Consider the following 13552-nt stretch of genomic DNA (forward strand, 5'->3'; position numbering starts at 1 on the left):
GTGTATGTGTGTGTATGTGTGGGAATTTAGACTAAGCTCCAATGGGGCAGGGACTGATGTGAATGAGTTCTCTGTACAGCGCTGCAGAATCAGTGGCGCTATATAAATAAATGATGATGAAAGGAGGAGAGAAATCGTACAGTAACAAAAGCTTAGTCCTCAGTGTGGGAAACAAGTCCACTTTTACAGAGGGTGGGATAGAGAACATGCTGGACAGATTTACACATGTACAAACACAGTCATCTAGAGCTATGCATGCACACAAAGGAGAATGATCTATGATGATGAAGGGTTTAAAAAGCATCTCCATGTTATTCTGCAAGCAAACACAGAAAATGCTGTTCTTGTAAAGGCCAAAGAAGCGCTCTACCTTTCCATTCATCAATAGTGCGCTCCTTGTTCTCTGTAGATTCATCATATGGCTCAGCTTCAGGCTCATCTTCTGGATCATGATACTGCTCAAAGTAAGGATGTGCAAGGGCTTCAGAGGCTGTGATCCTTTTATCACTGTCTAAAATGAGCATCCTCTTCAGTAGATCAATAGCTAAACAAAACAAGAAACTTCTTTCAACATTATGCTGCTTCTGAAAATTCAACAACACCATATGCATAGATCTTTCATGTACTCTGGAAATAAAATGTTTGGTGATGTTCCCAGATATTAATTCTGATTCAAGTAAATGGCACTAGAAAGTATAGAGGAGAATGCACATACCTAGAGGGTTGGCACCACGAAACATCTCATTCAGATCCTGCTGTGGCATGTGTGGTAAGGATTCAATATATCTCCTAGCCTAAAGGTAGAGAGTTAAACTTACAACACAAGCTGTGATACATACAGAGTACTCCGTAAATGATTAATAGTTATAAATCTTTGCAATATAACCTTACAACAGTGGAGTTCTCACTTAAGTCTTTTCCATGTATTCCGCATGCATTTTTATTATTTGCATTACTTTCAAGCACATATAACTCACGTGTTCAGATGAAATTTTCATAAGAAATTCAGAATTAGGTGTGCCAACTACTTCCATTATCCTTTTCAACTGGTCAATATCTGCAGGCATTTAGGATTTTTTTTTTTTTTTGTAAAAACAGACCGTTCTGTTATGCAAAGTGTAAAAATAAGCATCCCATGATTTAAAAATAAACAACAAAAACAAACACAAAATTAAAATCTCAAAATAGATATAAGGGGTGATTAAATTATGGGTAAAAGTTCTGTAGCAGACTAGAATTTTTTTCTTTGCCCGTAAATTAAAGGGAATTACCATTCTGATCGTGTGATCAAATATGCTTAAATCTGTTCATTTTTGCCAAAACCCCAATAAGGTGTGAGCAAAAACGAGCGACATGAGTAAATGTTATCATGCAATCAGTATCTCAAAAATAATGTGTACGGCAACAGACACTTTGCTCCTAATTAAATTGCTCCATATACATACAAATTTGCTGTCCTCTGTATTAAAAAGAATGCAACAAATTATATCGGACTGAGATATAATATTTATAAGAAGTAAAAGTTATTTTTATACTGGTCATAGAAGACCAAAAGGGACTAACAACATGCTTATAATTTAATGTATTGTAGTGTTAATAAATGATGATGATCATAACACTATAAGCAATCCGAATAGAGCTTACAGTTTAAATTCCCTAACACACAAAAACAGACTAGGGTCAATTTGACAGCAGTCAATCTACCAGCATGATTTTGGAGTGTGGGAGGAAACCGGAGTGCCCAGAGGGAAAACCACGCAAACACAGGGAGAACATACAAACTCCACACAGATAATGCCATGGTCAGGAATCGAACTCATGACCCTAGTGCTGTGAGGCAGAAGTGCTAACCACTAGGCCAACATGCTGCCCCCAATGATAACAAAGAATCTGAGTTAGAGTCATGATATTTACAGAAGCTTTTTGAAAGTGGGTTATTTAAATGTGTATATTAATGCACCCAAGATTTCCACGTTTACCATTTTCACAAATGCTGGTTTTAAATTTGTTTTTCTTCTTCATATTCTGTGGCGTAGATGACTGCTATTTGTGCACATGTACTGAATAATCCCACCACTTGTTTGTCCAATCAATTTATAACCAACATAATGTGCAACTTGACTTTTTCTTTTATAGTAACTGAGGCGTTTTAGACGATAATCACCATGTAATTAAAAATAGATGCAGTAAGAGCCAGTGCTATAAATCTAATCCTCAGTAGGAGCTATGGTATCACCTATATATTGTTGTATTACAAACATACAAGTGGCAATCCTTATGTACTGCAAACGGTGCTTTTATTTCATTATGAACATCCACATATTATAAGTCACTAGAATCTAAGTATATTTGAAATACCCTTGGAGTGGTTAGAGGTCAAATATAAAAATGTACTCAGTATGTAGTTTTGTACCTTTAAACACACTTCCAATATTCAATTATTTTACATTAGGGCGCTGTCCTAAACATGCTTAGATTTTGAAATCTGAAAGACAAAGTGCAATACAGGTGAAGGATACAGTCATTCCCTGGAAATAGAGCTTTGCCTTTCAAAAGTTCTGCCATAATGCATCCAACCGACCAAATGTCAACTGAAAAAAAATATGCAGGGGTTAGTAAATATATCTGATTATTTATATATGCATTTATTCAAAGCCTATTGTTATAAAGTATATAACAGCAATACAATTATAGAGATTTAAAATTGTGATGTTTTTCAGCCAACTTGAAAGAACAAATGCAAATTTCACATCATCACCATCAATTCTACAGCGCTGTACAGAGAATATCTGTCATTCACATCAGTCCCTGCCCCACTGGAGCTTACAGGCTAAAGTCCCTAACACACAGACTAGGGTCAATTTGTTAGCAGCCAAAATTAACATACAAGCATGTTATTGGAGTGTGGGACCTGGAGGAAACCCATGCGAACACAGGGAGAACATACAAACTCCACACAGATAAAGCCATGGTCAGGAATCAAACTCATGACCCTAGTGCTGTGGAGGCAGAAGTGCTAACCACTAAGCCAGGGGTAGGCAACCTGCGGCTCTCCAGGTGTTTGTGAAACTACAAGTCCCAGCATGCTTTGCCAGTAGATAACCAGCAGATAGGTGGCAAGGCATGCTGGGATTTGTAGTTTCACAAACACCTGGAGAGCCGCAGGTTGTCTACCCCTGCACTAAGCCATCGTGCTCTCAGGAATGTTTGGCCCACGCTGTGGGACACCAAAGCAAATTAACATTTGTTTATTATTAAAATATAACAAACAAAATAAGTTGCTGGAAGGTTTCTAGTGCAGTGCCCTAAACATTCATGTAAATTAATGATCCAGTTTAGAAAATCCTGGAGTGGTAGGACTGGAAATAGTGCATAACAAAGAAAAGTGAAACACAAAGTAAAATTATACATAGCCCTAATTACTGTGGGGGAATGTTGTTTTGTAAGGTTTGATACAAATTATTTAGTATTCTATAATAGATGATTGCTAGGTTTTTAAAATAACTACTAAATGGTATTGAGTCATACACAGAGAACTGCTGGAACATGTTTAATGCAAGACTTTTGATATTCCCTCCATTCTCATGTGATTTCAACATCCCCATTGGTTATCCACATTCTCCTTGTGTTTCCAAACTACTCTCTCTAACCTCCTCTCTTGGCCTCTTCCAGTGGACTGACTTCTATTCATCGGGATGGACACTGCCTTCATCTTGTTTTTTCTAGACTATGCTCCAATTTCGGATTTTACTTTCCCTCTCTCAGAACATCTAGTCATCTGCAAGTTCCCCTTCATTATGTTTACTTCTCTGATGAACAACTCTTCCAAGCATCCTTGTGCCCGCAGAATTCTCAGTTCTATTTATGACCAACATCTTTCCACGTCTCAACTTTTCTCTCCAATTTCTACATCATCCCATCTTGATCTGGAAGTACCTTAACTAAGGGTGGATTCTAGGATTTGGTTAAGAAGCTAAAGAAACTGGACGCCTTCCAAAACTCTTGCAAATTAGCAGGACATTGGTGAAAGTCTCATACTTCTAATGACTTCCTCACATACTGCCATCTACCACTCAATATGCTCTGGACATAGTCAAACAAAATAATTACAATCTCATATCCACTCAGATTTCTATCCGCAAACACTTAAATGTGTCACGAGCCGCGGCGGTACTCACAGCCGCCGCGGCTCGCTTCCTGTCCGCTCCAGAGTCCCGGCCGTCACCATGATGACTGGGACGTCATTTCCCCTCAACTCCCGACCGTTGCCAAGGCAACGGCCGGACGCCTCTTCAGCGCTGCGTCCCGGCAGCCGGGCGCGCACGGGGGCAGGTAATTAGATTCAGCCTGTGGCTGAATTAGCAGGCATTAGCCTGCAAGTGTGACTCCAGGGCTAAGCCCTGATTGGTGGTTTTAACATCTAGCAATTAGGCTGCAAGTGTGCTCTGTCTAGGGGGCAAGTTCTGATTGGCTGTTGGCTGTATTTAAAGCAATGAGGTCTGCTGCCTCATTGCCGGTTATAGCTTCTGTTTGCTAGTCTGCTGACCTGCTCTGTGCCTTGTTCCTGTCTCTTGGAAATTCTATTTGACTACCCGTGTATGACCCCTTGCCTGGATTTGGACCCTGCCTGTGTTTCTCGTGACCTTGACCTCTGGCTTGAATACCGACCTTGGCGTGGCAGATGGCTTAAACATGCATTTGCAAATGTGTGCAACAAAGACTTTTGCATTTTTATCTACAGTAGAAATGGCAGATCTGTTGCTGGCTATAGCAGTGTGCTGGGGGAAAAAATGTGTGTATGTTCCTTGCAGGATAACCCCACCCTTTCAAGCACCTGTTATGGCCTATAAATTGATTTGAGCAGCTTCCACTTTTGTATTTGTCTGAGAGGCATGTTGGTGTCAGTAGCTGAGAGGGGGTACTGGCACTGAATTGCTGTTTAAAGGCTTCTGGGGTACCTCTTTGGTAAGTTGGCTCTCAATTTAAAAACACATATGTATGGCCCAAATATATGGGACTCTCATTGTTTAGAGTAGGACCATCCTATTAGCAAAAGCGCCTTGGCGTGGCAGGATGGCTTAAACATACATTTGCAAATGTGTGCAACAAAGACTTTTGCATTTTTATCTACAGTAGAAATGGCAGATCTGTTGCTGGCTATAGCAGTGTGCTGGGGGAAAAAATGTTGTGTGTATGTTCCTTGCAGGATAACCCCACCCTTTCAAGCACCTGTTATGGCCTATAAATTGATTTGAGCAACTTCCACTTTTGTATTTGAATACCGACCACCCTGTCTGCTTGTGACCCCTGACCTCGGCTTGTTTATCGGATCTGCTGCCGGCCCTTGACCTCTGCCTGGACTCCACTCCGCTTGCCTGGGTTCTCCCCAGCCGGTACACACTTCACGACCCTCTGTCAGTCTGCAGCCCAGCCTTTCCCCACCATCAGGGGCTCCAGTGAACACCTGACTGGCAGAGTAGACTCCGGGTTGTGTTGTGCCGGCTGGAGTTCCTAACAAAATGTATTAAAGTTTCTTCACAACAATCCCACACCCACCCCTCTGACTACCTTCAATGCCCAAGACCTTGCACTATACCATATATTCATTACTCCTATATTGCAGAAAAAAATTCCGACCCAAAATCTCTCTGATTAATATCATAACTCTCATATCCCTTGCCCTTCCTAGCTTCTTAAGGAGGCTTGCCTAAACTCTCATCACATGCTTTCTATCCTCACATCCCCTATTGGACCCTTTCTGTTAGGCTTTAGTTCCCAACACTCCAAAGAGACACTGACTAAGGTGATCAATATTTGCCAACTCTAAAAAGGCCATTATTTGCTTCTAATTCTCCTTAACATCTCTGCTGCATTTGACAATGTTGACCACTCTTCTTATACAAACTCTACATTCCTAGCTCTTCAGTTTGGCCCAGTCTCCACTACTTATCAAACTGCATTTTCACCATTTTTATGCATCCATCTCCTCTCCTTTATCAGCTGTCCTAGGTCGTCTGCTCTTCTCTAGTTAGAACACATCTCTCTTGGAAAGCTAATAAGATCCTCTGGATTTCAGCATCACCTCAATGTGGATTATACCCAAATGTATCAATGGTCTGCAGATCTTTACCATCTGTCTTGGCTCGTGTTGCTGAACTTGTTTCTGCCATTTCACCTTGGAGGTCTTCTCACCAAATAAATATTTCAAAGCCAGAGCTAAACATATTTTCAACCCGCCAAGCTACCTAACAGACTTCTTTATTTTTGTTGGCAACACTACAATGAACCCTACCCTTCAAGCTCGCCGTCTAGATGTTATCCTCGACTCAGAATGATCCTTTGCTTCCCACATCCAATCTGTATTCAAGCCCTGCTACAGACATCTAAGAAACATTTCTAGAATACGCACATTTCTCACATAAGATACTCAAAAATCTTTAATTTCATCATTGTCTATTGCAATTCCCTTCTTAAGAGTCTTCCTGTAATCAGACTCACCGCTAAAATCTATTTGGAATGCAGCAGTGAGACTAATTTTCCTCGCAAAACGTTCCTCTACAGCTGCTCTGTCGATCTCTACAGTAGTTGCTTGTATTTTACAAAGTTCAACATAAAATAGTTCTAAAATACAAAGTCATAAACACTGCCCAACAGCTAACGCTTCACTTTTTTTTTGAAAATTTCTACTTTGGACCCTAGTCTCACATATACACATCACCTGCTCTGACTCTAGGTTACAGTACTTACTTTTTTTTTTTTTTTTTTTTTTTTCAGGCTGCACCCTCTCTGTGGAATTTCCTCCATCACACAACTTTCCTTCAGTCACCGAACTGTCAAATGTTCCCTGAAAACTCACCACATCAGACAAGCTTATCAAATTTCCAAACTACCTGCCTTATCATCCCTAGGCTACTCTGGCTGATTATCATCTCTAGATAATTTCACACACAAAAAAACCTGTTACTGTTTACATCTGCTCTCTCTATACTCAAACAACCCTCTGACCCACAGAATAGCCTTGTTGTGTAGCTGGATCACTTAGTCCCACAATGCACTTTTATACACTTGCAATCTGGCACATGTATCAAATGCCTACTGTCCTACAAATTGTATTAATAAAAAAAAGGTGATTTAAAGATCACAAAACACAGTACAGTCAAAAAAATATGGATTTCAAGAGACGTTGATAAAGATAAGTTAATAGGAATTTCTGAAGTGAGGAAAATGCAAGCATAAAGAGACGTACCAGATGAAAAAGGTTATAGTAAAAGAAACAATTAGTCACAGTGAGTGAGATAGATATATCTATCTCAAGGAGTAGAAGCAGCAAGGCATCAGGGGCACAGAGGGACCCTAACAACTAGAGCCAAATAAAGGAGGAGGCCAAGTTCATCCACTTATATCCCTTTGAAGATAAATCCACCTGAACAAAAAGGATATGGATTCACGCCATCAATGCAAGACTGATCAGGAGCAGATAAATGGTACCACATAAAACATTGACTGTGAATTAAGTTAGTGTTAGACAGACTGAGAAGTACTAAACAATAATAGTTATATTTAAAAAAACTACAACACTCTCAGAACTACAGAGCATCTATCCTTATTCTACCCCTAGGTACAATGGACACTTATCCAGTTAGAAGCCATTCTGGTTGCAGACAATTTATTGGTGCCTAAATGCCTATTATGCTTGCTTAGTCCTTGTACACTTCTGTACAATAAAAAGAAAACTTTGAATAGTGATTATTCATTAAAATATAGCTACAGGTAGTATTTGTTGTAACAAAAGTACATTTATTAATGAAGTTTCTAATGTAATTTATAAACGTCTTGTTTCCTCTTCTGAACTCCTGTCTGGCTATACCTAAAAATAAAAAAAAGTCATTCTTAAGAGGGTGTCCTCTGTTTCTTGGACGCTCATCTGAGTTTCAAGTGTCGCCTCTGTGATCAGGATATTGCGGTTGCTGCCAATTCCTACAGAGGATCACACTAGTATTCATATTCTTGTGGTATCTGAACAAGCAGTTGTAATATTTTACCAGGACAAAACACTCCGATAACCATTGCAGAACTTCCCAGCCTAGTTATAAATAATTGCATATTAAGAGGATATCCATGTTCAGTATAATGAAGCAAGACTTGCACCAATGTGCCTTTAAATTACCACAGAATGGTCTTAGCGTCCTCTATTATTATAATATTGCTGCACAACAATATGTAGTGAAATTATAAGTGTGACTATTGCAATAAGTTCCATGTGCATACATTCATGGTACCTGTTTGGTTATAATGCATCCAGTTTAACATGATCTCTGGAGCTCGATACCATCTGGTTGCTACATATCCAGTCATTTCATCATCTGTCTGTCGTGCCAACCCAAAATCCAGAATCTTTAGGATGCACAAATAAAGAGTTATTAATACTGTAAGACAATTATAAAACAAGTCATTTTCATATGTGTTTGTTTTTAAAAGCTCAGCTTGTGGTTATTTTCAGTTTCAATGGACATATGTCAAATATGATTCTTACCCTTAGTTCACAGTCTTCATTTACTGCTAAATTGCTGGGTTTCAAGTCCTAAAAACAGTACAAAAAAAATCTAAAATAAATATTGATATATAAATCACTGCTTCATATGAAAGTTATGTCAGCGGCATTACAGTTAGTTTCCAGGTATGGATCCAGTTCTAAACACCAACAGGCCTTCTTCAAGCTAGTAAAGCCAAGTTGGCCCTGCCCCCAGGACCACCACTTGTGCTGTACTAACCACTAATAAGACCGCAGTCAGTGTGACCGAGAAGCGGATTGGATGAAGGGCATTTATTAGTTTCCATAATACATTAACATCAAACCTGCACACACATACATCATAGTACTCCTCTAATGAGATAATAAAAAATGGTTACTTACTCTGTGGATGATCCCTGCTGAATGAATATACTGTGAAAAGAGAACACCAAACTTGGTACTTTAGTAAACAGACACAAACAAATCATGCCAACACTAAATTACCAAGCCTTATTAAAATAAATAAGAGATAACTGAAGGAAAATTGATACACATAGGTACTGAAGGACTGTCAATATGTATTTCAAAATAGCTGCATGTTAAAATATTTTGTCATATTACCAATATAGTTAATGTAATTTTCCCACTTATGATAAGTGACAAAAAGTAGTGTTCAGCGGTTTGGAAATCATGCAACTTTCCACATCTATACAAATGAAGACAACGGCAATGGGTGTATATCTTACTGCTGCACAACAGTGTGGACATCAAGATGGTAGGAGCTCATGACAAAAATAAATTGTAGAAATATTTCTAATCTGTACCTATCCAAAATGTCATTGGTAGATAAAATACTGTAGCTTTACAAGTGAACCAAAATGATCGCCAAAATATATAGTCATTTTGTTGATTTGCATATTATCAGACAAGTGGGGCAGAGCTGCTCCTCTTGAAACTTGTCATTTAAACAGAGATTTGTAGCAAATGTTGACATTTCTGTACTGTCTCTTCCAACTGTCATTGGAATGAACAAAGGTTTAGTTAGTAATAGGATATTATACAGCCACAGTTTTGTAAATTGAAGGGCAATAAACATACATTACACTATAATAATTCAACCTAATTCTGTAACTCCCTGCACAATTTCTGTGTATTAAGTAAAGAAACAAATACACATACTTGCACAATACATACAGTGTGGTGTGAGGTACTATAGCACTAGGATTTCTATAATAAATTTTAATAGCTTTACAGAGTATTTTCCATAAAGGGAGGGGTGTGTGTGTGTTCCATTTTTTTTTTGTCCCATTCAAGTGCAATTTACAAAAGACATTACTCAAATGAACAAATTCTAACATTTTAATGCTACATTTAAAGTGGTAGTAAATGGCACAACCTTTTCCACAGGCATTAATAGCTGCTTTCAAGTACAATAGAAATGTTAAAATGCCACTAAAGTGCACGTTGGCTGCATGTATTCTAGAAGTACTCATTTCAAGGCAGGTACAATCAATAGCACTTGGGTGGTTAATAAACAGCCAGCACGGTCCCAAAAAGAAAAAAACAGAACTTGCTAGTTTATAGGACACGCTATGGCCATTTATATATAACCCAGGCCCTGTACTGGGTGGCAGACGAGTGGCAGTGCCAGTGAAGGCACACTTTATATTTCTACTTTGCAGATGCTAATCATCTCTCCCAAGGAGTAAGAGGAGTCAGCATCAGCACCAGTAGTCTGTCAGTGTGGATGAAGATTAGCCTCTTCAACACTAGCACACAGGGTAGGAGGCAGAAAATGAGAATATGTGCCTGGCAAATCCTGTCCCTGGCAGAGCTGTACCTGCTTATGCCCATGGTGGTCACTACTGCCTCTGCCACAAAGAGGGAGGCTGACACCAGAGCAGAGCTAGGGAATTTCATGCCAATAAAAGGTGTACAAACACTGCACCAGCTGCTGCCTCAGGTGGGCTCTATCAGTGAGCTGCTGACAGGAAGAGACACACTGCCTACCAAGCCATCCCTGCCCCCGCCCAGGATCCTGCCGGAGCAGTGTCAACACAGTGCAGGGTTAGCGTAGTGTGCAGTGCAGCTCAGTTATGCAGTTCTAGCCCAGTAGAGAAGAAGCCTCCAAGTCAGATCAGGTAACCTGACGGCTAAACAGCTCAGCCTGGGTACAGCAGTCAGTGATACAAAACACACCACTGACTGCAAGAGCCTGAGGGTCCTGTATGGCCACAACTATGACGTACATGTTATCATCATATACCACCCGGCATCCTATACTATCAGAGACCTGTATGCATTGACATAATAGATCACCCAAAGCTCTGCACCACCATCTCTCCACTATTAACAAGCAGCTGGCAGTTCAGGGAAAAGGAACCAGGAAGAGAAAGCTGCCTTGTCTGCTTCTCCTCTGGCAGGCTGCATACCTGTACAAATTGATGGTTAACGCCGTTACCAGATGATGCCAGTTTTTGCAGAGATAAAAAATTAACCTTTTCGCCACTTGGTAAATTAACAATATTTACTATCCCCATAAATCTCTTTGGCGACTGGGTTATTGCTTGAGAAATCTATGAAACAGTTTGATAAAGATGATACAGCGCATTTCTCTGGTGAAAACAGCTGTTTAAGCTTAACATTGCTTGATGAAGAGACCCCAAAAGGGTAATGTGCAGCCATTTTGAAGGTTAAAAGGACCACCCATGTGGCTCCTGAAGTGTAACATGTTGCCTATAACTGGCTTACAGGGAGAAAAGGTAGAATGCAGCAAGGTGTGTACAACATTAGATACACTACATGGTCAAATGTATGTGGACACCTTTTCTGATCAGTGTTTTGGCCATTCCAGCCACATCCATTGCTAAAAAGTGCACAAAATCAAGCAGCCATGTAGTCTCCATAGGACGCCCCCTTTCCAACAAGTCAGTTCGTCAAATTTCTGCCCTGCTGGAGCCAGGTCTTATCACTCAACATCAGAATTCAACCTCACTAATGCCCTTGTGACTGAATAACAATATCTGGTGGTAAGCTGTCCCATAAGAGTGAAGGCTGTTATAGCAGCCAAGGGGAGGGTGGGGTGGGGGAGAATCCATATTGATGCCCATGGTTTTGGAACAAGATGTTCAAACACATATGGGCGTAATGCCCGAGAGTCCACAAACTTTTGGTCATGTTGTACAATTATATCAGTGGCTCAAAGGATACAGTATGAAATGCACATTTCAAAATTGAGAGTGTAAAGCAAAACACAAAATAAAAAAAATAAAAATAAAAAGCAGGATACTCATTGTGCTAAATGCAGACAATATACAGAGAAATCAAGATTGTATGGGTGGATTGAAATACAAAGTGAGTTTTGCAGAAACAGTAAGAGGAAATGTAGTGTTGCAAGTTTTGATTGAAAGAGGTGGTTAAAATCAAATCAAAACAAAGACTGATTTACCACGAGGGGGTGGGTGCAATTTGGACGAGTGTTATTCCCACTCGCAAGAAAAAAGTCCAGCTTCTCTCTTTTAGAAGTAAACCTACAGCCCTCCAGTCATAAGAATGTGGACACTGCTTCAATGTATCATATCTTAAATATAATAGTGCCACCCAGAGGCAAAACACAGTGTATGGTTGTAGAATGCATATAATTGTGGAGCACTATAATACCCCCAAGGAGGACTATGAGAGTAAAAACAACTCCTGTCATTCAAACAGACACCAGAAACAAATACATGAATTATTACCTTGAGGCCTCTAAGTAGCTGGTATATAAGGAACTGGATGTGGTCATCTGTCAACTTTTGACACTTTACTATGTTATTTAGGTCAGCGCCCATAAGATTTGTTACTAGATACCTGTGAAATAAAGAGATGCACATTTACATATGATCATACAGTAAATTTAAACTAAATTATAGAACAACATCAAGACAAGAATTTAGCATATACAGCCAATACGGTTCCAAAGCACAATCGTATACATAAAAAAGGTACCTTAAATTGTGAACAGCAATTTTAAAGGTTTATGGTTTTTGTAAACCTACCAATCTGCCTGTGCATGACTTCAATTACATAATTAGATTGTAAGCTCTTTGGGGTTGGTGCCTCATCCCTATAGTATTGACTAATGTTTTAGTTGCTGTTGCACCCAATTTGTTTACCATTTATGCAGTAAGAAGATGCGTACATGTCGTGACACTAAAGAAATAAGCCTATAGGTGCAGTAGAATGTGTGGAAGTTTAGTGGTGTGCTTGTAAAAACAACCGAGGGCAATTCAGAAATTTAATGTACAGTGTAAGACGCCATGTTTTAATACACGGTGGGGAAAATTGGGCTTTACAGTGAGTGCATGCGTGAGTGTAAGTGGATATAACATTACCAGAAATACAGTCGGGGTAACCGATAAGTAGAGTCACTGGGATTCCCGTTTCCTGTATTTTATTAGTATATATCAGTTATTATTATTATTATGTTTTATTTATATAGCGCTACTAATTCCGCAGCGCTGTACAGAGAACTCATTCACATCAGTCCCTGCCCCAATGGCGCTTACAATCTAAATTCCCTAACATACACACACAGACTAGGGTGAATTTGTTAGCAGCCAATTAATCTACCAGTATGTTTTTGAAGTGTGGGAGGAAACCATAGCACCCGGAGGAAACCCACGCAAACACGGGGAGAACATACAAACTCCTCACAGATAAGGCCATGGTCAGGAATTGAACTCTTGACCGCAGTGCTGTGAGGCAGAAGTGCTAACCACGTAGCCATTGTGCTGCCCAAGCATAGTATAGATATTTATAAACAGGGACAGTGATGTCACTATATATATATATATATATATATATATATATATATATATATTACACATACATTACACATACATGTACACACACACCAGACATGCTGTGCTTTATACTATATGTTCTGCATCTTATCCCATTCAATCAGTGTTCTAATGATGCCTTTCCAGTCTGTAAGCAGTTCATTGTGGAAATTCATGGCATGAACATACAACCTGTACCGCCCTCTACATGTTCTTA

At 39.5% G+C, this 13552-nt stretch overlaps 1 protein-coding gene across 1 annotated transcript in view; it reads right to left on the reverse strand.

Moving 5' to 3' along the window:
- Nucleotides 1-13552, reverse strand: part of LOC142152349 (mitogen-activated protein kinase 11-like) — a 40584-nt gene that overhangs the window by 6356 nt on the left and 20676 nt on the right. Inside the window, exons 4-11 of the mRNA XM_075208914.1 lie at nt 12250-12361; nt 8915-8944; nt 8534-8581; nt 8280-8394; nt 2520-2591; nt 978-1057; nt 716-794; nt 371-544 (exon numbers count right to left, since the gene is read on the reverse strand). Of these exons, the coding sequence (XP_075065015.1) occupies nt 371-544; nt 716-794; nt 978-1057; nt 2520-2591; nt 8280-8394; nt 8534-8581; nt 8915-8944; nt 12250-12361 (710 nt within the window). The remainder of the gene's footprint in view (nt 1-370; nt 545-715; nt 795-977; nt 1058-2519; nt 2592-8279; nt 8395-8533; nt 8582-8914; nt 8945-12249; nt 12362-13552) is intronic.

Source organism: Mixophyes fleayi, chromosome 4, assembly GCF_038048845.1.
Source record: "Mixophyes fleayi isolate aMixFle1 chromosome 4, aMixFle1.hap1, whole genome shotgun sequence".
Classification (NCBI taxonomy): domain Eukaryota; kingdom Metazoa; phylum Chordata; class Amphibia; order Anura; family Limnodynastidae; genus Mixophyes; species Mixophyes fleayi.